At 44.0% G+C, this 22,080-nt stretch overlaps 1 protein-coding gene across 2 annotated transcripts in view; it reads right to left on the bottom strand.

Moving 5' to 3' along the window:
- Positions 1-13,783: 13,783 nt before the first annotated feature.
- Positions 13,784-22,080, bottom strand: part of PTPRB (protein tyrosine phosphatase receptor type B) — a 119,848-nt gene continuing 111,551 nt past the window's right edge. For both annotated transcript variants that reach the window (XM_053258072.1, XM_053258073.1), the window contains 2 exons: positions 18,542-18,662; positions 13,784-15,007 (listed from right to left, as the gene is read on the bottom strand). In XM_053258072.1, the coding sequence (XP_053114047.1) occupies positions 14,985-15,007; positions 18,542-18,662 (144 nt within the window). In that variant the 3' untranslated portion in view covers positions 13,784-14,984. The remainder of the gene's footprint in view (positions 15,008-18,541; positions 18,663-22,080) is intronic.

Below are 22,080 nucleotides of genomic sequence, written 5' to 3' on the forward strand. Positions count from 1 at the left end.
ATTCGCAGGCAGAGTTTCTAGAGCAGGTTTTGTATGTTTTGCATTCCTGTTACGATGCTAAAAAGAAGGACGTGAAATGATTATTCAGACTGAAGTTCACATTTAGTGACTGGTGTTGAAATTATAACTTTCAAATCTGAAATTGCCTTTCATGTCACATTTAAAAGCACTGGGTGTAATCCAGAAGAAGTTTAATGTGAAATCAATGGACTGTAAATACTCAGCTAGGCACTTGTCACATTGATTTCAATGAGATTTAAGGAGGCTTAACTTTCTTACTGAGACCATTGTGTCGGACTTGTAACTTGGCTATTGGTAATTTTCTGTTTGGTGAATCATGGAGTCATAAGATATATCCAACTTGTTTATTGTACTTGCAGTTTGCTGACTCTGCCACAGAAGTGGAAACGGAGTGTCAGATCCAATTTGTTCAGAGCACATAAGATAAAAATGAAGAAAAGTAAACAGAACTGAAGTCTTCCAGGCATTAAGTAAAGATAGTGTTGGACAATATGTGATGAGATTCCCCGCCCCCTGCAATCTGTGAATGAAAAAGGTCATATATAACTGCTGTGCCAAGTGTGATCCCACATTGCTGTGGCATGTGAATTTATGTCAAAACCACAGGATGGGGTCAATTACATGGGTTGCGTCCTTCCGTCTCCTCCCTCTTGGACAGGAGACCAACAAAATTTACATGACTGGTCCCACTCATGTGGCTGCATCATTCCCATGTTTACCACACTACAGGGAAGCACCACTGAGGGGCATGTGAAGATGTGCAAATTGAACATTTTTCATATTCAGATCTGGTTATATTAAAATGTAATTTATTTCATCTTCATTAAGAAGTTCTGAGCCACCTAATGGCGTAGCGGGGAAGCAACCTGCCTAGAGTGCAGGAGGCGGTTGGTTCAAATCTCTGCTGGTTTGTTTCCCAGACTATGGGAAACTCCTATTTTGGGCAGCAACGATATACAGAGGCGCATTTTACCCCTGGACTTCGGGGCCGAAGTCCAAGACCTCCACAGCCCCAGGGGCCCCCCAAATCCTTTTTAGTCTGTCCCAGGTGGTGTGATCACCCAGTCCAGCATGATGATGCTTAATTTGCAGGGGAGGGGGGCCTCCAAAGGCCTTTAGGTCCAGGCTCCAAAATTACCTAGGTGCACCTCTGGCGATATAGGAAGGTGTTGAAAGGCATCATCTCACACTGCGTGGGAGGAGGCAATGGTAAAGCCCTCCTGTATTCTACCAAGAAAACCACATGGCTCTGTGGTCGCCAGGAGTCGACACCGACTTGATGGCACAATCTTTCCTTTCCTTTAAGATGTTCTAGTTAATGATTTTTGAGAATTAATGACCTTTCTTTATTGGTACTATATTAAGCCTCCTTTAGAAAACAACACATTCTTGTGATGATACCACTACATCCTCAAAGGGAAAAAGTTCATGTAGACCAGTTATAAGCATGGATGGCAGAAGTATATAACACAGAATATTGCAATACTGTGGCAAGTGGTACCACCAGTGACCATCTCTAATAGTCATAAGTGACATGAAATGGTCTAGTTAGAGGAAGGCTCCTCTTGGTGCCAATTTTTCTCTGTACCATTTGCAGAAAGAGAAAAATCATGTTCCAGGAGCAAACTGTAAAGGTTTGCCTGAGGATGACACTAAGCCTCACTCAGAAAGCTTTGAATAAGCAATTTGCTCTGTTAATATATGCCTGCAATAATGTTCCAATATTCCCTTACTTTGGATGCCATCTTTCACACCATCTGTTTTCCAAGACACTTGAGTGAGTTGCATAATTTAATTGCTGAGATAAGAAACAGGAAAAGTAAATTAAAGATGAGGTGTATATAAGGGACATTATGCATAAAGTGTGCACAGAGTTGTGTGATGTGCCTGTTAAGGCCAAGAACCAAGCTTTATCCTTGAGATGCTCACAGCCAGAGTGGGACAATGATTGAAAAGCAGAAGGAATGTTTTCCATTGACTTTCCTTGAACATCCTGATCCTATGAGCTCAGTCTTGCAATGCAAACTTTCTAGAATATTTTTTCCGGATCCCTGGATTCATAATGACTGGTCTGGAGAGATGCTTTATGTGCCTTAGTCTTACAACAGCTGAACAAATTCCTATCGCAAGGTAGATATACCAAACATTTCAGCTATTTCCAATTCACATTAAGTACTGTGAACACTGAGGCAAGTGTATTACATGCTTTGCTAGTAGACCAGACAATAAATATTGCAGTAGTTCTCTATGCCAAGTCATTTTCTCCCCTGCAACTTCATAATATTTTTCTAGTGTTCCATCCCTGCCCATTTGTACCATTAGTGATGAAGTTCAAGATCTCTTTAGACATTCCAAATAAACTTGAGAGATGTAGGATCTGTCTCTTCAGGCATCCAGTTCTTCCCATAGAAGCAGCTGCAAGAGCCATTTCCAGAACAAAAGCCTGCCTGAATGGTTAGGGGCAAGCCAGTTCCAAGTCTATGCATTCACCTCCTGGAGCATTTCCAGACCGGGTTTTTAGCTCAGAATGGAGGGTATGCATTGACACGTTGACCGGTTTCACACCGGAATCTGTGAGAGATATTGGGGAGCACTTCACACATGATTTGGGTTTTTCACTGTGCATTACAGCCTAGCCTGATTTATGTCCAGGGTAAAAAAAATCCACTTTTTGCATCAGTTTCTGTGTGTGACAGATTTGAACTCACAGTCAAGCCTCACAATCAGGGCTGTCCTTAGAGATAGTGATGTGCATGGTCCGGAGCAGTCCGGACCAGCACCAAAGGGGAGCCTATCTTTTAGGGCGGGGAGGGCTTGTTTACCCCTCCCGCGCCTCTTTGCCCCCGCCAGTGGCCGTAATCTACTGTAAAATTGGGGCGCTGGAAACCAGCTGCCCCAGCCGCCGCCGCTTCCGCCGCGCCCCCCCCGCGAGCAAATTAGAGATAAAAAAGGCTACTGCCTACAAGGAAAGGCTACTGCCGCCCTTGGTCTACCCGGCTTCTTCCCGGCGGGTAGACCGGGCCTCCGGCAAAAGCTCTATAGGATAAAGAGCTCTAGTGCGCGTGCGCACGCGCCCAAGGCCCCAGTTGGGCCGGAGGCTTCGATAAGAGAGGAGCTCTGTTCGCGAGCTCCTCTCTAAGTTCTTCTAACTTGGTGAGCACTCGTGGGGGGGTGGCGGGTGGCGGGTGGGGGGGCAGCAGGGCGGCAGTAGCCTTTCCTTGTAGGCAGTAGCCTTTTTTATCTCTAATTTGCTCGCGGGGGGGGGGGCGCGGCGGAAGCGGCGGCGGCGGCTGGGGCGGCTGGTTTCCAGCGCCCCAATTTTACAGTAGATTACGGCCACTGGCGGGGGCAAAGAGGCGCGGGAGGGGTAAACAAGCCCTCCCGCCCTTAAAGCAATACCCCCCCACCCGGACCCGGACCAACCAGGGCAGAACCGGTCCGGCAGTTCGGCCATTCTATAGAATGGCCGCCGGACCGGTTCGGACACACGCCTACTTAGAGAGCCCTGGTGGAGTGCAGGTCCCAGGGCAAATCAGCCAGTGTGGGGCCCCCCTTCCAGTTAATTCTAATGGGGGTTAAAAGAGCAGGGCCTGGGGCAGTTGCCCTGCTTGCCATGCCCTAAGGACAGCTCTGCTCATAATCTGGGAAAGCTCCTGATGATACTGTTGAAGGATAATTACTTGAAGTGGGTTTGAAGGTTTATTTTTCAGCATTTCTATTTCTTAGGGCTCATCCAGCTGGCTCTTGTTTTGTGTATCAAGAGTGCTGTTTCAGTTGGTTGGGTGTATTTTCAACCCACACTGTTTCCTGATTGGCTACAAAGCTCACATGATGTGGCATGAACTGTGCAGTCCACATCACTGGCTTCCATTCCTCATGGTGGCAGTGTCCAAGGAGTGAAAAATGTCTGTCTTTCTCCACATGTTTCTGCTTGTGCACCATAAACCTGAACAAGGGTCTAGGAAGAGACCATTGGATGAAGTCTTACAAGCTTCTCCAGCAACATGATGATGAATATAAGTGTGGCCATCTGTGAACAATTGTTGTAATCATTTTGTCTAGCCATTTATGATGCACTCCAAACCCTTTTTCATCCGCTAGCTGGGCATTCCACAACATTGCTCTGGAAAGGAAGCAGTCCATTTTGGTCACTAAGCATGCCTCTGAAACACTGCTAGTCAAACCATAAGCAATATGTGTCTGCCCAGAAATGAATTCAAGCTGTGGACAATTTAGTTACTTGAGAACATGTTACTGTTTTCTAATTCAGTTCCGCTTAGTCATATTTTATATCAGTGCAAAACAGGTCAGGCTTGTGAAAAACACATTGCTCACAATCACTCCTGCGTGTGCACACACACATACACACACACACACCTATAATGGAAGGCATCTTCTAGAACAGGAATAATAAATTTCAGTGGGATAACCCATTTACAAAATAATTCTATTTTTTTTAAAGGCTAGAATTAAATGCTCCACAGTTGGAAACATTTCAGAATTTCTATGATCATCAATATTTTTGTAGGTATTGGCATGATCACTGTTACTGTAATTGCTGAGCACATACATTTTAAAGGCCAGATGGAACCAATTATTTTGGTCTGACCTTCCACATAAGAGGGGACAACATTTCAAACGATCCTTTCCAGCAGTGATTCCAGTAGTTTGCTGCTGAACTGTAACATACAGAAGAAAAAAAACCCTGAATGTTGAATTCATATTTCCTGGAAATAATTAATTTGCCAACCCCCCTGATGTTTTGTTCCACTTATTAATTAGCTTAATATTAATAAGAGCATAAGAATAGCCCTGCTGGATCAGGCCCAAGGCCTGTCTAGTCCAGCATCCTGTTTCACACAGTGGCCCACCAGATGCCTCTGAGAAGCCCACAGGCAAGAGGTGAGGACATTTCCTCTCTCCTGCTGTTGCTCCCCTGCAACTGGTATTTAGAGGCGTCTTGCCTCTGAAGCTGGAGGTGGATTATAGCCACTAGACTAGCAGTCATTGATAGACCTGTCCTCCATGAATTTGTCCAAGCACCTTTTAAAGTCATCCAAGCTAGTGACCATCACCACATCCCATGGCAGAGAATTGCATAGATTCATTATGTGCTTTGTGAAAAAGTACATCCTTTTGTTGGTCATTAATTTCCTGGCCTTCAGTTGCATGTAATGACCCCACTGGTTCTAGTGTTGTGAGAGAGGGAGAAACATTTCTCTGTTTACTTTTTCCACTCCATGCATAATTTTATTCACCTCTATCATGTCTCCCTGTAGCCACCTCTTTTTCCAAACTAAAAAGCCCCAGATGCTGTAGCCTCCCTTGCCTCATAAGGCCCCTGATCATCTTGGTTGCCCTCTTCTGCACCTTTTCAATTCTACAATGACCTCCTTAAGATATATTGACCAGAAGTATGCAGTACCCCAAATGTGGCCACATCGTAGATTTGTATAAGGGCATTATAATATTAGCATTTTTTATTTTCAATCCCCTTCCTAATGATCTGTAAAATGGAATTTGTCTTTTTCACAGTTGCCGCACACTGAGTCAACACTTTCAAAGAACAGCCCACCATGACCCCAAGAGCTCTCCCTTGGTCAGTCACTGACAGCTCAGATCCCATCAATGTATATGCAAAGTTGGGTGGTTGTTTTTTGCCCCAGTATGCAATACTATACTTGCTTACACGACGCTTCATTTGACATTTTGTCACCCACTCACCCAGTTTGGAGAGATCCTTTTGGAGCCCTTCACAATCTATCTTGGATTTCACTACATCTTGGGTGGATGCCATCTGGCCCTGGCGATTTGTTCATTTCTAGTTTTTCTAGACAGTTTAGAACATCTTCTCTTCTCACCTAAAATTGGCCCTGTTCTTCTGCCTCCAAATCTGAAAAGCGCAGTTCTGGAGCGGGTATATGGTTAGTATCCTCCACCACGAAGACAGATGCAAAGAACTCATTCAGCTTCCCTGCAATCTCCTTATCCTCCTTAATATTCCCTTTCACACCCTCATCATCTAAGGGTCCAACCACCTCCCTGAAAGGTTTTCTACTTCTGATATAGGTAAAGACGTTTTTGTTATTCCCCTTGACACTTCTAGCTACATGCTCCTCAAACTCTCTTTTTGCATCCCTTATTGACTCCTCTATCTATCTATTTGCTTGCTTGCTTGCTTGCTTGCTTGATCTATCTATCTATCTATCTATCTATCTATCTATCTATCTATCTATCTATCTATCTATCTATCTATCTATCTATCAACCAACCTAACTTCTATACCACCCAAACTTTCATCTCTGGGCGGTTTCTTTTGCATTTCTTTTGCCAGAGTTTATGTTCCTTCCTGTTCTCTTCATTTGAGCAGGACTTCCATTTTCTGAAGGAAGTCTTTTCCATTTTTATAGTTTCTCCAACTCTACCTGTTAGCCATGCTGGCCTTCTCCTGAACTTGGTGGTACCTTCCCTTCTTCTTGGTATACATTGCAACTGAGCTTCTATTATTGTGGTTTTGAAGAAGTTCCATGCTTTCTGGAGTGATTTGAAGTCCTGCAGTGGTGGCCGGTGAGGGTGGTGGTGGCAAGAGGCACCTTCTAAAGTAAATTAGAAGATGCTTTCCAGTGGTACTGCCACACCTGCAAGCTGCCTTGAGCGGCAGTGCTCTGCCCGACAACCCACATGGTGGTGCCGAGGCTCTAGCACTCGCCTGGCCTTTGAACATGCGCCGAGCTCATTTGTGTGGTCACCATGATGTATCTGACCACATAAATAGCCTCTGTACATGCACAGATGCCAAGTGAGTGCTGGAGCTTCTGCCCTATTGCAGGGGATGTTGTGCAGAGCGCCGCCACTCAAGGCAGCTTGCAGGTGTGGCAGTAGCATTGGTAAGCACCTTCTAATGTGCTTTTTAAAGGTGCCTCTCACTGCCCCCCCACCCACCGCCCATACTGGCCACCAGTGCCCTCTGACGTTCTCTTACAGCTTCCTTTTAACCAGTTCCCTCATTTTTGAGAAGTTTCCTCTTCTGAAGTCCAACAGATCTGTGTTGGATTTCCTTGGATTTCACTCACATATAAGCAGAACTGGTTCACACTATGGTCACTGTCCCCCAGTGGTTCTACAACTCCAACATCTCACACTCAGGAGTAAGTCCAAGGTCACCTTCTCTCTGGTTGGTTCCACGTATAACTGTTCTAAGGCACAGTCATTTAGCATCTCTATATTTAATTCTCCTGGGTGAGCCTTGGAATGTGCGTCCTAGTGCCCAGCTGATTGGCTGGGCAATGGAGGCACCTGATTGGCTGAGGCGCACCCCGGAGACTTGGTCGCCACGGCGGGCCCAGCTGCGGTGGCAAGGCGGTGGGGGGCCCGACCGCGAAGGCGGCAGCACTCGGCCCAGCAGCTTGGGCCTGGCATGGGCCGGCCGGAGACTGGGGCAGAAGGTGTGTGTGGGGGAGAGGTCACCGTCCCCAAAGAGCGCACAGATGCTCTGTGCAGGGTTGGCTAGTGTCTAGAAATTTGGCCTTTCTGACAATACCTGTATGTGAATTCATCCAGTCTATGTGAGGGTAATTGGAGCCACCCATTATGACAGCTCTGTCTTTGACACCTCTCTGATTTGCTCCTGCAAGTCCAGGTCACGCTCAGCATTTTGATCCAGAGGACGATAGCACGTCCCCTAATCACACATTTCCTTTCAGTCCTCGTATTGTTAAAATGCACATCTCCCCAGGTTGAATTTTTCTAATCTAATAATTGGAAGAATTTAGTCTGCTACTTTTACATACATGCCATGGCTGTGTGAATTCACCCTGACCCAGCAAGAGTCTTGCCTGGTAATAAAAATGAGCAGGGATAACACACTGCAAAAACAATGCAGAGTGTCCATGTAAGCAGCCTTCTGCTTCTGTTGTTGATGCAGATCTGCATCTGGATAAATATCTCCATCCTCATTGTGATACTTATTGGAAGCTTGTTGGACTACCTAGATTCACCTTTTGAAGTGAATGGAAATGAGAATCACCGCAACCTCATTGCAGTACTCAGAGCCAGTTCTTACACTCCTAGCCATAACTATGGCTGGATTGGGGCCTTTGTGAATGAATTGCATCCTCAGATGGCTGGCTCCCAAACTGCCCAGCGTGCCACTAGCATTTTGAGCACCACAGGAACTGCTGTGTGTTTCTTACACAACACCCACACAGTTGCGCAAAAGAGCTTGGTGCAAATGTCAGAAATTGCACAAACACAACAGTGCAATAGTATAGTCACTCTTTCCAATGGCTATACCATTGTGCAACTGCATTTGTGCAGGAGCGCTCTTGTGCAACTGTGTGGACAGTGTGTCAGGGACATGCAGCAGTTCCCGCAGTGCACAAAATGCCTGTGAGATGCTATGCAATATGTGAGCCGTTCACATTTTCTTGGGAAGGCAGTCACTTGTGGGGCATCAGGATAGATGCAGACAGCAGTCCTTCCCCACTGAAATGAAGAGGGAGGCCTCTTGTGTGCTCCATCAGAACGTACATGGAGCTCTGGATAGGGGTGAATAGTAGAGGGTACTTTTTGAAAGACTGAGTCAGGCTCCCCAAATACAGAACAGGTTAAATAATTGTAAACAAACTAGGGCTGAAATGTGCAAACTTAACTGGAAGCCAGGCCCACTGAAATGACATTTACTTCCAAGTAAACACGTATAGCCACCTAATGGCGTGTGGGGATGTGTGTGTCAACCTGCCTAGAGAGCAGGAGGCTGTTGGTTCGAATCCCCGCTGGTGTGTTTTCCAGCTTATGGGGGACTCCTATATCGAGCAGCAGTGATATAGGAAGATGCTGAAAGGCATCGTCTCATACTGCACAGAAGATGGCAATGGTAAACCCCTCCTGTATTTACCAAATAAAAACTACAGGGCTCTGCGGTTTCCAGGAGTTGGCAATGATTCAACAGCACACTTTACCTTTATACACATAGGATTGAATTGTAAATCCCAACTTTTTGCTCAAAATACTAAGAAGGAACATAGAAAGCTGCTTTATACCAGTTATTGGTCCATCTAGCTCAGTATTGTCTATACTTACTGGCAGTGGCTCTCCAAGATTTCAAGCAGGAGCTGCTCCCAACCCTTCCTGAAAATGCCCGGGATTGAACCTGGGACCTTCTGCATGCAAACAGATGCTCTATCACTGAGCTAGAGCCCCATGTCCTAAGGGGGATATCTTACAACAGAGAGTACTCACATGTGGTCACCCATCCAAATGCTAACCAAGGTGAACCCTGCTTAGCAAAACAGACAGTTCAGGCTTGCTGCCTTAGGGACAGGGTCTCTCTTCATTAAGGAAGAAGTTAATGATAAGTTGTGGTTCTTGTAGTTATCTGCCTATGACACATGCAGCAGAAGAACAGATAAAGCAAGGGCATTTGGTTAATTTGTAATGGTCTGAAAAGGTTCGCTCATCAGCCAAACTTAATTATGACCTTTTCTCTACACAGCTTGGCAGGAAAATCCATAACTCAGGAACAGTCAGGCAGAATGCAAAAACCTTAAAAAACACACAACAAAAACCGAATGTTTTATGTATGAATGATTCATAGATCACACATAAAAATGTGTGATGTGGTCAGAAATATTGGATTTGTTGATTTCAATATAAAAATATACTTACAATACATAATTTAAATAATCACTAGTTGTATTGTTCGCCTTGGTAAATGGTTTGTTAGGAACATAGACAGGCACAATAATGTAGCATGCGTAATATATTACTCAGATACTTTTCAAGTCTTCAATTGTCAGAGCAGAATTTATGGTCGACATATTTCTGAATCATTTCTGGAAAGCTGTAAATCATCTTCCCTTATTAAATATTATGCATTCATCTACTTTGCTTTATCAACACCTTTCCTTTTGCTCTTAAAGAAACCATGGAAAATTGTTACAAATTTTTACTTTATCAGTTAAATGTAATGAGTTCATAATGGAAAAAAGGAAACCCTATTTTCTCCAAGGGCTTTAAAAGTCATTCTGTGCTTTCTGTCATTGTTCTGCTCAATACATGGAGGCCACAGAGTTACAACCATCTGCTCCTCCAGATGTGGTGTGGGATCTTCCCAGACATTTGTTGACAGTGATGTGTCCCATAGCAAGTCTTGTTGATCATAATGGGATTGCTCTGGGGTACATTTTTTATTACAGTGGTGGATGGAGACTGCAGACTAATTTACTTTCTCCCGACACACATTCAGCCCTTCACCCCTGAGTTCTATTCTTATCAGATAATCCATATATAGAGAAACCTCGATTTTCCAAACTAATTTGGGGGAAGGTCAGTCCCCATTAGGTGACTGTTGAGAAAACAAGGGGAAAAGCACAGTGTCACAAAAGTGGCTGAAATTAGCTTTCACAACACAGCTTTCAAATACAGGAATTGATGGACAAAATAAAGTTTATACACTACCACACAAAACAGTCTTGGGTCACTGAGAGAAGTTTTCCTGCACAAGGCCACAAAGCATATGCCTAGGGCATCAGAATGAGGAAGCAAAATGTCCAAACTTCAAGTTCTGCAAATGCTGTCCTGGAAATCCAGACTATCGAGGTCTGGAAAACTGAGATTTCTCTGTATTGTTACACAAAGCACTACATTTTTCTTTGGCTGTACTAAATACAGTCAGTATTTGTCAAGCATAACACACAAATTATTGAAGGGCATTCATCTTTTTCTAGGCACCTAGAGAAAGGAAACACCAAATCCTAAGTAAAGGCATATGCGGTAACATTCCTCGCCCACTCCTGCATGGCACCCACCTGACACCTGCTGTCCCCGTGCAATTCACCACCTTCATACTCCAGAAGCCACCAACTCATCAAGAGGACTGCTGTGGAGCAGGTGAGTTGCGCAGTGTGCTCTGTGTTTGCCTCCCTAACGTATTCTTTTGAAAGAAGCTAGCAGCAAAACAAAAGTGTAAAGCAAGCTCCCTAGACTTCTCTCTCACGTGGAGCCATTTGCAGCTCACCACCTGGGTCCTACAATTTAATAACCGGATGTCTGATAAGCCCCCTTGTTTCTACAGTCTGCTTGTGGGCTGTGAATGTGCCATTTATGTTGTTGTTGTTAGCCTTCACAGGTGTCTGGCATTTACACTAATGGGTTATATAGAAAAACACCAGGATGCTCCCTAGACTGTGAGTGCCACCACTGTTGCACCTGGGCCGTGATGTATTTTTCTTACTTTATTCTTCCCCCGCCCACTGCACACACACACACACACACACACACACACACACACACACACACACACACACACCGTTTCTTGACTGTATTGAATGGAATCTCTTAGTTCTGGGAGTAGCAGGTCTATTTACTTAGCATGGCCATGGGTCTACTGTATGCAAAAGCATTTGAAATTTAGTCATTATTACTTATACTCAGCTCTGCTCTAAGAAAACAGAGATCTATTTGGCAGAAAGGAGCATGTATGTTAGCTAGTTAGATAATATAGCTATGCATAATATAGGGTTATAATATATAACCCTATATTATGCATAGGACTATCTGTTATTTTATTAGGATGAGGAGGAATAGGTTCATGAACCAAGGACAAGCGGGCATCCTGAAATGGTTAAACTAGCTGTTTGCATCCACAGAATGTTGCAGTCTTATTTGTACGCATTGTGTATAAAAGCAGGGAAGTAGGGGAGGGGGGAGGAAAGAACAGTAGAAATGATAAAAGGAGTGTCATTTGTATTCTTTGGAGAATGATGAAGTATCTTATAGATAGGATGTACAATCCAGGATGTTTGTGCTCACATCATATTTTACTGAATGGGATTCATTTCCTCAGCAGGAAGATGACACTATACTAGATAATGAGGATAATTTATATGGTGCACTGTCCTCAGAGTCACTCACCACATTACAATCGTATTATTGTTAACAATTCTTTGGGTTACCGCGGAATATACTACCGTGTCTGGTTTATGTGGAATATTGGGAAGGTCCATATTGGAAATAACAAGAACGTGTATTCTGCTGTCTTGGGCAAATGTCTCCATAGGTGTGCTATTTTCCAGACTGAGGTAAAGCAACATTGTACGGGCCCAGAATTCAAAACCATATTACATGCGTGTGTATGGGAAGGTCAGACTGTTAGTCTTAGATCCAGAGGTGCACTTAGGTAATTTTTGAGCCTCCCTTTGGAAGGTCTTTGGAAGCCCCCCTTCCCTGAAAATTAAGCATCATCATGCTCAGCCTGGCAACCACACCATCTGGGACAGACCAAAAGGATTTGGGGGCCCCCAGGGGCTGTGGAGGCCCTGGACTTCGGCCCAGAAGTCCAGGGGTAAGAGCACCTCTGCATAGATCTGAGAGCAAAATGGTCTTGCTGTGTAAGAAATGGCAAGCAGCTAGAAAGTGAGGCCAGATGTACCTGGCATTGGGACTTCTGAGGAAGAACTACACAGAATCTTTATATAGGCAATATGCATGATCTGAAGCTCCTGTGGAGTGAAATCCAGACTAAGCCAACTTCAGTGGAGAGAATCTTCTGCAGGAGCACTGTGGGAGTCTTCTCCTTGGCTATTCACTGGCATGCGTTCTGTTGTAGCAAAACACCTGCTCTGTAAAGTGCTAAAAATGAAGAAGCATCTGCTCCATTTGTCTCCTTGGTGACAAGAGGGTTGTACTGGCTCCCAACTTCTTTTTCCTAGCACAGACAAATGATTCTAAATTTAACTTTGATTTTCTATTCATGCGCACCAGTGTCCAAGGGTTTAAACAGATACCGTAGTAGACCACATGATTTACTAACATGCAGCCAATCATGCATATGACAGAAGCCTGCTTGTCTTCCAGTGTCCTCCACTGGCAACAAAGGCAATGGACACACATGAGTGACTGAACTTGCCATGGGAAGAGTCATTTGGGGATAAACTGTAAGCAACATTATACTAAGATGCTACTGCTACTGAAAGCCAGGTAGAAAACCAACTACCACATTGCTGTTTGAAAGAAGAATAAGGGGTGATTGTTTGCTGATGAGTCAGGTCACCGCCTGATCAGTTTTCTATGTGATTAGCAAAGCAAAAAAGGGGGAGAAAAAGTTAAGATTCTCATCACACACTGACAATAGATCTTACCATGACACCAGTTAGATGACAAGAACAGTGTACAATAGTTACCAATAGTGTGATTTGAATTGCCTACATGTTAGGGGTAGTTTTAGGACACTGGACACGTGACTCAGTTGTTAATCTCAAGTTAAATGCATTTTCTGAATATGTGTGTGTTATACAATGGTGCTGCTCCCTGCCCTTCATTTCCTTTAGCTCCATGTCCTTTGCTCATTCACTGTTGCTTTTGTAAACCATATGTTAAACATTCTCTAATAAAAGTCAATCTGTTAGAGGACAGAGAGTATTCTTTGCAGTGACATCTTTGTCATGAAATAGTGCCCCCAAGGAAACCTTCCACCATTCCGTTCAGACATATTTGTTTACCAAGAGTTTTAACTGATTTCTTTCCTTGCTTGCAACTTGGTATTTTTATTGTTTATGTGCTATTGTTGCTGTTTAGAACTGGTTTACTGGCATTCCTTTTTGATTATAAATTGTAAGCTTTATTTTGTACACCACTTTAGACAACTTGTTGGAAAGGTGGCATACAAATAAAGTACCTAAATACATAAAATCCCTATGGTCCGGTGAGATGATGACAGTGGATAAGAATGCTAAACTAAACTACACACACATATTCACACTGATTCTTTTGGAAAGAGAATGTATTTTGCAACAATGCTGAGGGTATAAAAAAGCAATTCATGTGAAATGATCCATTCTTTTTGCATACAGTAGGGATGTGCACAGAACTGTTCAGCGTGCCATTCTAGGAGTGCCGAACCAGCTCTGTCAACAAGCATTTGAGCCGGTTTTGGGGGGGGGTCTTTAAGGGCAGGGGATGTGCTGCCTACCTGCCAGCCCCTGCCCCACTGCTTTCCCCCTGCTGGCGCTCTCGCAAAAAGTGGGCAAAAAAAAAAAAGTGGGGCTGCAATGTGCCTCCCTGCAGGCCCGGTCAGTATCGCCACACAAATGGCCAATGTTTGTGCGTGCCACAGTGCTCTTGTACAACTGTGCAAACCTCGCACAAGGTGCATGTAATGCTGCAAAGTATGTTAGCTGCTATTTGCAGCACAACACTGGATGGGGTAGGTTGTTTTATCTGTCTGAGATCTTGCTGTATGCTTATGGTTCGGCAGTGAAAGACGTTTATTCAGACATCCAAACACTACCAAAGAAAACAGCTGCTCAGTGTGCATGTTACTTTACATCATCCTATTCTTCATTTGGTCAGGGCTTGGCATGCTTCTTTTTCAGCTTTATGAAGACACCAGTAACGCATTTCTGCAACCCTGAGGTCTAGGGTTAACTCATATACATACACACTCAAAAACAAAATGTGTTTAAAAGTACATTTTTAAAAAACATGAGTCTAAAGAACCCGATCCATGCAGGAAAGCCCCTGTTTGTTCAGGTGCCCCTGTGTGCATTTCATCCCTCCCACACGGGGTGAGTGGCTAGATCAGGATATCTTGGTCATCTACCTGTGCCTGAAGGATTTTTGTGGCAAAGCTTAAAATGTTCCTCACATTACAAAGTCTTGCTACTATTCAGCATAAGATTTTTTTACAGAATTCATTAAAATAACTTTAGCATGGAAAAATAGTATTATCTGAAGCTTAATATAAACATTATAGATAAAATACATATTTACATAATATCAAAGTACATTTATATACAACGATATCTATTATATTTAAATTATATAGCTTTAAAAATGTCACCAGACCAATAAATTATACACAGTATCAAACACGTCTGGCACTTTCGCAGTGCATACAATATAAAAATTTAATTTAAAAAAGCCCCAACAGATCTGACTGCAAAAAGCAGGAATCTGTCAGAGTCTTAGTGCCTCGAATAAACAGCATCTGCAAACAAAAGAAAACTGCAATTAGAAGACACTCCACGGTTTGGTTTTCATCTTTCCAGTTGCAGCCAGTGAATATGTTCTTCTGAAAGTTCTGCTGTGATATTGGTCCAGTTCAGATGTCACAACAAACCAAGAAAGAGCTATGCAGGCCTTGGGTGTGAGGGCTCTTCCTCCTCCTCGGTGTGTGAGGGAAGCATAAGGGACACTTTTGTTTGAAGGTTCTAACAAACCACTGTTTCCCACATCTGTATGCAAACAGAAGTTTCCAATCTTGCTGCTTTGCATGAGCCTGAGGCTTGCCAGAGCTTATTCTCAGCTGACATACTGCGCAGTGCCCTGTGGATCCAAGAGTGGAGCATGCACACTGCATATGAGCCACTGAATAGTTTGTGACTCTATTCTGCGCCTTCTAAAGAACGAGCCATCATTGATATATCACATTTTCCAGTGGGAATAATGGAAGCAGCAATGCAGCAGTGATAATGCACTCCTTAGAGGGCAAGGAATAGCCCTGCACGAGCAAGCAGTGAGGACAGGCTGTTCAGTAACTCTTGGATCTGCAGGCACTGCACAGTATGTTAGTCTCTTATAATTTGTTATGATATCTGAACTGAGTTACTGATAGCTGGAGACCAGAACAAAGAGTATAGTAAAGAAAGAGGCAACCTGGATTTAGAATGATGAAGGAGAGAATTGTTATCCTTGCAGGACTTGGTGCTTTTCAAAGCTACATGAAAAGCAGAAATTCAGCAACATTTTTGGCATGCCAATACAGCTGCTTAAGGCCCAGGAGCCCTGGCAGTAAATAGGATCACAACACCAGTTTGGGGAAACATTGAGAGTTATCGACACTACTCAATTGGTAGTGCACTTATATAAACTGATGTAAACTGGTTTAACTGTTATTCTCTCACCTTGGACATTTTTCACACCCGGCTTTTAGTTTGCATCTCCCCTGAAATGGAGGGGGTGCATCCAAATATTGGCCAAATTTACTCAAAAGTCCCTGCATCAGGGAGCACTTCACACAAGAAACAAAGGGAAGCCGCCGGTGGCCCTGGTTCAGCTCACTGCTGGTTGCCCCCCACCCAGCCACACTTCCTGCATTTAACGCCAGAAGCAGGGGAGGCATGGCACACTCACAAATGAAGCCGCACCTCCTGTTTTCAAGCATATTCTGGCTAGTGCTGTGTTCGCAGCGAGGCCGGGAGTGGCTCTCCCTGCGCCGCTGCTGCTTCACACACAATTTGGGTTTTTTATTGTGCGTTACACTTTTACAGCATAGCCTGATTTATATCTGGAGGTAAAATAATCCACTTTTTGTGTTGTTTGGGGGGGCAACTTTGAACTTATGGCAAAGCCTCTCAGGAAACCCGGGGTAAAGTCTGCTGCCTGGGAAAGCTCCTGGGGATCCTTAGGAAGTATAGTTTCCTAAGGTGGCCAGGGATCTCAATTTTAAGGTATTTTGGTAGTTTCATTGTTGCAAGCCACCTCAAGCATCAGAGAGCTAGCATAGAAATGTTCTTAATAGATAAAATAAATAGCCACTTACAGAAAATTCTCAAAACACACGTTAGGTTGCAATTGTTATAATATATATATAAGTTTGCAGTGCAGATATACCTTAACTACAATAGGATTCACAAAGATTTTTCCTACCATAAAGTGACCTTCCTTGATCTCTTGGGCAGGAATCTGAATAGAACCTGATCCTGTCAATCATTTCAATATATGCTCAGCACCACTGATTCAGCAAGGCTTAAAAAGTGGTTTACTGGGTATATTGTGGCAGGACAGTCATGTATTTTCAACCCATCACAAGACTGAGTACCAAATAGCTCTGCACTGTGAAGTGAGAATGAAGTGGGAAGAAGAGCTTTGAAAATCTTGTCATTATGCCTTCCACCTCTGGGGCAAGATGGCAAGCAATGATGGGAAACTACATTTATTCCTATCAAGATCACTTGTTTTGCATAGTAAACACACCCACTCTTTTGTTAGCACCGGAGATTCTCCCTCTAGCAACTACAGGAGACAGCATAGTTAGGAAGCTGCCTTCTTCTACTGAGTCAGACCAGGGCGCTTTCCAGACTAGCTGCTCATCAGCAGCAAAATGCCTCCGTTCGGGCAAGTCGCATTCAGAAAGTAAACAGCAGGGGGAGCAGTCTCACAGCAACTACAATCCGAAAAAACCGCAACTTTTCCACGCTGGATATATGACGTCCTTGCTCTATATCACAGCGATTAAATTCACAACAAGGCATTGGAAAATGTGAACGGCACCCTGCTGTCAACGCAGGGACTGCAGTGTCATGACACAGGTGTGGAAGCACACTTCCAAGATTTATCCTGACCCTGTTGTAGGGTCTAGTCTGAAAAGCGCCCTTTGATTACACTGACTAACAGTAGCTTTCCTGGGCTTCAGACCGAGAAGGGTCTTTCCCAGCCTTACCTGGACTTGAGACACTCGGCATGCAGACCATGTGCTCTACCACCAAGCTATGGCCCGGGTGCCTCCCGCATTGTTGGGAGATTACAACATATGCAGAAAAGAAGAAGACTCTCATTGGGCTCAAGTGTAAGATAAGATAATTTGAAAAGCTGGATGGTGTTTCTTAAGGCCTTTGAGCCTGGAGATGATTCAGATGATAGAAAGATAGTTGTGTGGAGTTGGAGGAACAGTAATAAATCTCATCCACAGAACTAGTTTAGAATACTGAGACATGTCTCCCTCATTCCAATGGAACTATATTGGTTTTAAATCAAAATACTTATTCATGGGCTGTGGACTGGAGTATAACAGCGTTAGCATACTAGTTAGATGAGAGCAGTAGGCTCAAATGGGTCTAGAGTTGGGACTGTGGCTCAGTGGCAGAGGATCTGCTTTGTACGCAGAAGGTCCCAGGTTTGATCCCTGGCATCTCAGGTAAGGCTAGGCAAGAGTCCTGCCTGAAACCTCAAAGAGCCTCTGCCACTCAGTCTTGGGCCTAATGAAACTGAGCTAGATTGACCAATAGTTTGACTCGGTATAAGGCAGCTTCCCATGTTCCTGTGAGTAATATATAAAGAAGCAGCACAGGCTAATGCACACAATCACCCTGCTCACAATGGCTGCTTTTTCTTCTCAACCCATAGCAGCTCCCTGCACAGGGCACATGAGCAAGTTACCCACCCACCATTAACAGAACATCATCACTACAAACCCTCTAGTGGTCAGCCTGCATGATATGCAAAACTGCATTTTTTGCTTTTCTTGAATGAATCAGATCACTGCTTTCAGTGTATAGAGAGCTGCCATGGGCGAGGTGGGTGGCTATAAACACCAGTTCTCATGTTCAGCCATGAATTAGAAATCTGTTGGAGCAAATTAAGATAATGGTACCATATAGCAAGGATGCAGAAAAGCAGGAGGAGGCCAGAACAGAAACTATCTAGGGGGAAAATGTTTACTAACAAGGCAAAACTACTCATTTATTTTGAATAAATATGTGATTATAATAGATTTCCTAATGCTAATCAAATTCAACCTTACCTCTGTGATACTCTGGATTCACATTTTCATATATTGGGAACAAGGGATTTTCCTGTTCATTGCGTAGCTTTCTTGCTCTTAAGACATCTCTCACACATTGATGTAAATATACATACTGGCACTGCAAAGCAGGAAGAGAAGTGTCAAAATAAGGGTGATGTCAACAAAGGATGACCCATCTCTTCTAGTCTATTACCAGTTTATGTGGATGCCATGTGGCTGAACACCTTATATATTAGTGCCTGCAAAGCAACTGATGTATTCTTGTACCTATTGGTGTGTGTATGTAAGTTGCCATGAGGATAAAACCTTTTACCTGAGGAATGATTTTATTGCAGCATTCACATTTATTCATTTCTCCCATGAACCTCATTATTCATTATATTTTTTGACTAAACTCGTTTTCAACTTAGCTTGCAAGCTCAGATGTGTAGAACAGTTATCAAGCTATGCAGCATACTGGCCTCAGGGGCATTATAATGGGCAGCTTACAGAAGAAAAAGAATATTTACAGGAGCCATTATGACAAATTGTAATCCCTTCTAATAACAAATTTAGGTAGCGCCATGCCTATCAGCTTGGAAGCAAAATGGGGCCACAGCAAAATAATGGTGTGGTGGTGAATGTACTGTATGTACATGTATCCCTAAGAAAGGACCCACTTTAGCTCAGTGCTTTCCAGGACCTACAGAAGAGGGCAATTGAGCCATAAAATGTTAAGCATGTACACCAGACAAAAATGGAAGAGTGGGGTGAGGGAATTGGCCCAACAGCCCCTTAATAGCTTAGAGCAGCATCACAGGCAGGAAGATTAGGGTTGGGTTGATGCACATTGGGCCCCAATAAATGGACTTTCCAGTTCAAACACTTCCAGTGCTGAATCTTCTGTATAGTTAAATAGTTCAGAACCAAAATGTTAACAGATTGTGCCTCCCCATATACCAGATAGCATCCTATAATTATTTTAATCAATCTTAACATACATTGGTCCACATTTCTGACTTGGAAGGTATAATATACAGTGACCTGGATAGCATTTGATTTTTGTCACTGAAATGGTTATATTATTTTTCTAGAGTGGCACTTAGTGATGCCAAGGCGGTGGCTAAAGTGTTAGTGTTACAATACACTCATTTTTATTGATTGCATGGAATGGCTTTTTCCATTACAACAGAGGCTTCTCAACCCTGCCTGTTGAAATGCTAACTTTGTGTTTATTGGAGCATCTCTTTTACTACAAGGCATTCTGATTTTTCATTAGGTGCAATGCACTATCAAACATCACCCAGCTTAGTACCATACTGCAGTCTCCATGTTGTAACTGTGGCTCACTTAAATTTATATCTGGCTGCAGGCTAGAAACCAAGTCCTATGAAGAACAGTTAAAAGAACTGGGTATGGTAAGCCTGGGGAAGAGAAGACTAAGGGGAGAAAAGACAGCCGTCTTCAAATATCTGAAGGGTATCACACAGAAGATGGAATAGGCTCTGTTGTTCCTGAGGGGCAGTACTAAAACTAGTGGGTTAACATGGGGAAAAAGAAGATGTAAGGTAGACCTTAGGAGGAATGCCCTTATTGTCAAAGCTGTTCCACAGTGGAACAGCCTCAGGGGCGTTGGAAGACGTTTTGCTGCCTGAAGTGAAGGACAATATGATATGACATGACACTCCCCACTTTGGCAGCTGGGTGTGCAGCCTTTTCAGGCCATGCTGCTGGAGCACTGGTGGTGACTTGAGCTGCACGCTCAGTCTATGCCACTAAGCCAGGCAGTAGAAGCAAGAGAGTTCCTGGCACAGATCAGGAGGGGGAGAAGAAGAGGTTTGCCCCAGCAGGGCAAGGAAGGGAAAATGAACAGTGGGCAGTGAACCGTGAACCGTTCAGTGAACAGTGGGCCCTGGTGGGGTGATGGAGGATGGCAGTAGAAAACAGTGGGATGGCACCCACAGTGGCAGGGCCCGGCACTTGCTGGTCCTGTTCCCTTTCCTCTCCTTCCCGAGGCCGCCATCTCACCCTACCTTATGGAAGGGTCACCCCTGAACAGCCTGCTGCCTTTCCCAGAGGTCAACAGATGGCTGTCCAACTCTAAAAATCTGTCTTCCCAACTCTAAAATTTGATGCTTCTGTGAAATCCAGTATGAAAACAAATTCTCTGATATTGCTAGAACAATCCCTGTTCATTGTAAGGTCAGGGAGAGAAATTCCATTTAGCCAGATGGGAAGAAATGCATTAACAAAGAACTGCAGGACTGAAAGGAAGCGCTTACTGCAATGAGGAACTGTAGTAATCTCTCTTCCCAGTTCTGCTACTCCTTACATGTCATACCTCCCATCTATTCCCAGTATAAGCAGTATTGTTTACAAAGTCTTTCTTGATTTGTTGGTTCTTCTGTTTAATGCCTTGTTCTCTATCGGTTCTCTGCTAGTGAGGGAAGATATGTATACAAGGTGCATGCTTTTCTGGGCCAGAGTGCACAAGTATGGAAGACATTGTGAGGCTGATTGCAAGAAGAGCATGTAATTTATTAATTATCATTATTGGCTGACATACTGTGCAATGTTACTGTATTTTCACATATAGTATCCGCCCACGGCAGGAGCCCACACCTGCCTAGAGCCCGCAGTCCAGTAGATCCCTCTTATAACACAATTAGAAATCCCGCACCCAGCTGCTTTCCCGCACATTCCTCTGCTAGTGACTGTAAACTCTACTCCCCACACCTGCTGCTTGCCAAGAAAAAAACTGATGAGACAGCTGCTGCTTCCTATGGAGGGAAGAAGAGTGTGAGAGCATTTCAGCTGCCTCCTCGTGCTTGTGTGATTCAGGGTAGGGGTGTGCATGAAACCAGTATGCCTGTTTTGGTTCAAGTCTGAACTGGACTTAAATGGAGCTGGGCATGTTTGTTTTGTGCCCTCCTCCCCCAGTAGACCCTCCAGTTCGGCTCAAATTCAAGCTGGTTCAGAGTTTCTAATGAAAAAAAAAAGTTTTAGAAACTCACCACCTCTGGGGCTCGCTGCTGTGGCCGTGAGAAGTTGGGGTCTCCGGTGGTTCCCCCTCCCCACGCCGGCCTCCCCCTGGTGTCCAATCGGCCCAGTTTGGGCCATTTTAGTCCATTTTTGGCCCATTCTGGGCCTCTTTGCCCTAGCAGTGGTCATTTGGGAGGCTGCTGCACATTTACACTAGCCATTTGCTTGACCAGGGTCATGAGGATGAGCCAGGGCAAGCCCTCGAGCTGGCCAAGTTCAATGGCAAACTGGTTCAAGCCGGTTCACACACTCCTAATTCAAAGATCCTCTAAACATTCTCTAGAAGCATTTTCAGATAGCAGGCTTTACCATGGCTTCACTGTGAGGCTTTACTGAGAGTTTGAATTTGCCCAAGAAGATTGATGCAAGAAGTGGATTTTTTAAACCCAGGTGTAAATTGGGCTACTTTCCAATGCCTAATGAACAACCTGAATCGTGTGTGGAATGCTCCCCAAGAGCTTGCACGGACTTCAGGGTAAATCTGGCCAATATGTGAATGCACACTCTCCAGTCTG

This window comes from Hemicordylus capensis, chromosome 5, assembly GCF_027244095.1.
Source record: "Hemicordylus capensis ecotype Gifberg chromosome 5, rHemCap1.1.pri, whole genome shotgun sequence".
Taxonomy (NCBI): domain Eukaryota; kingdom Metazoa; phylum Chordata; class Lepidosauria; order Squamata; family Cordylidae; genus Hemicordylus; species Hemicordylus capensis.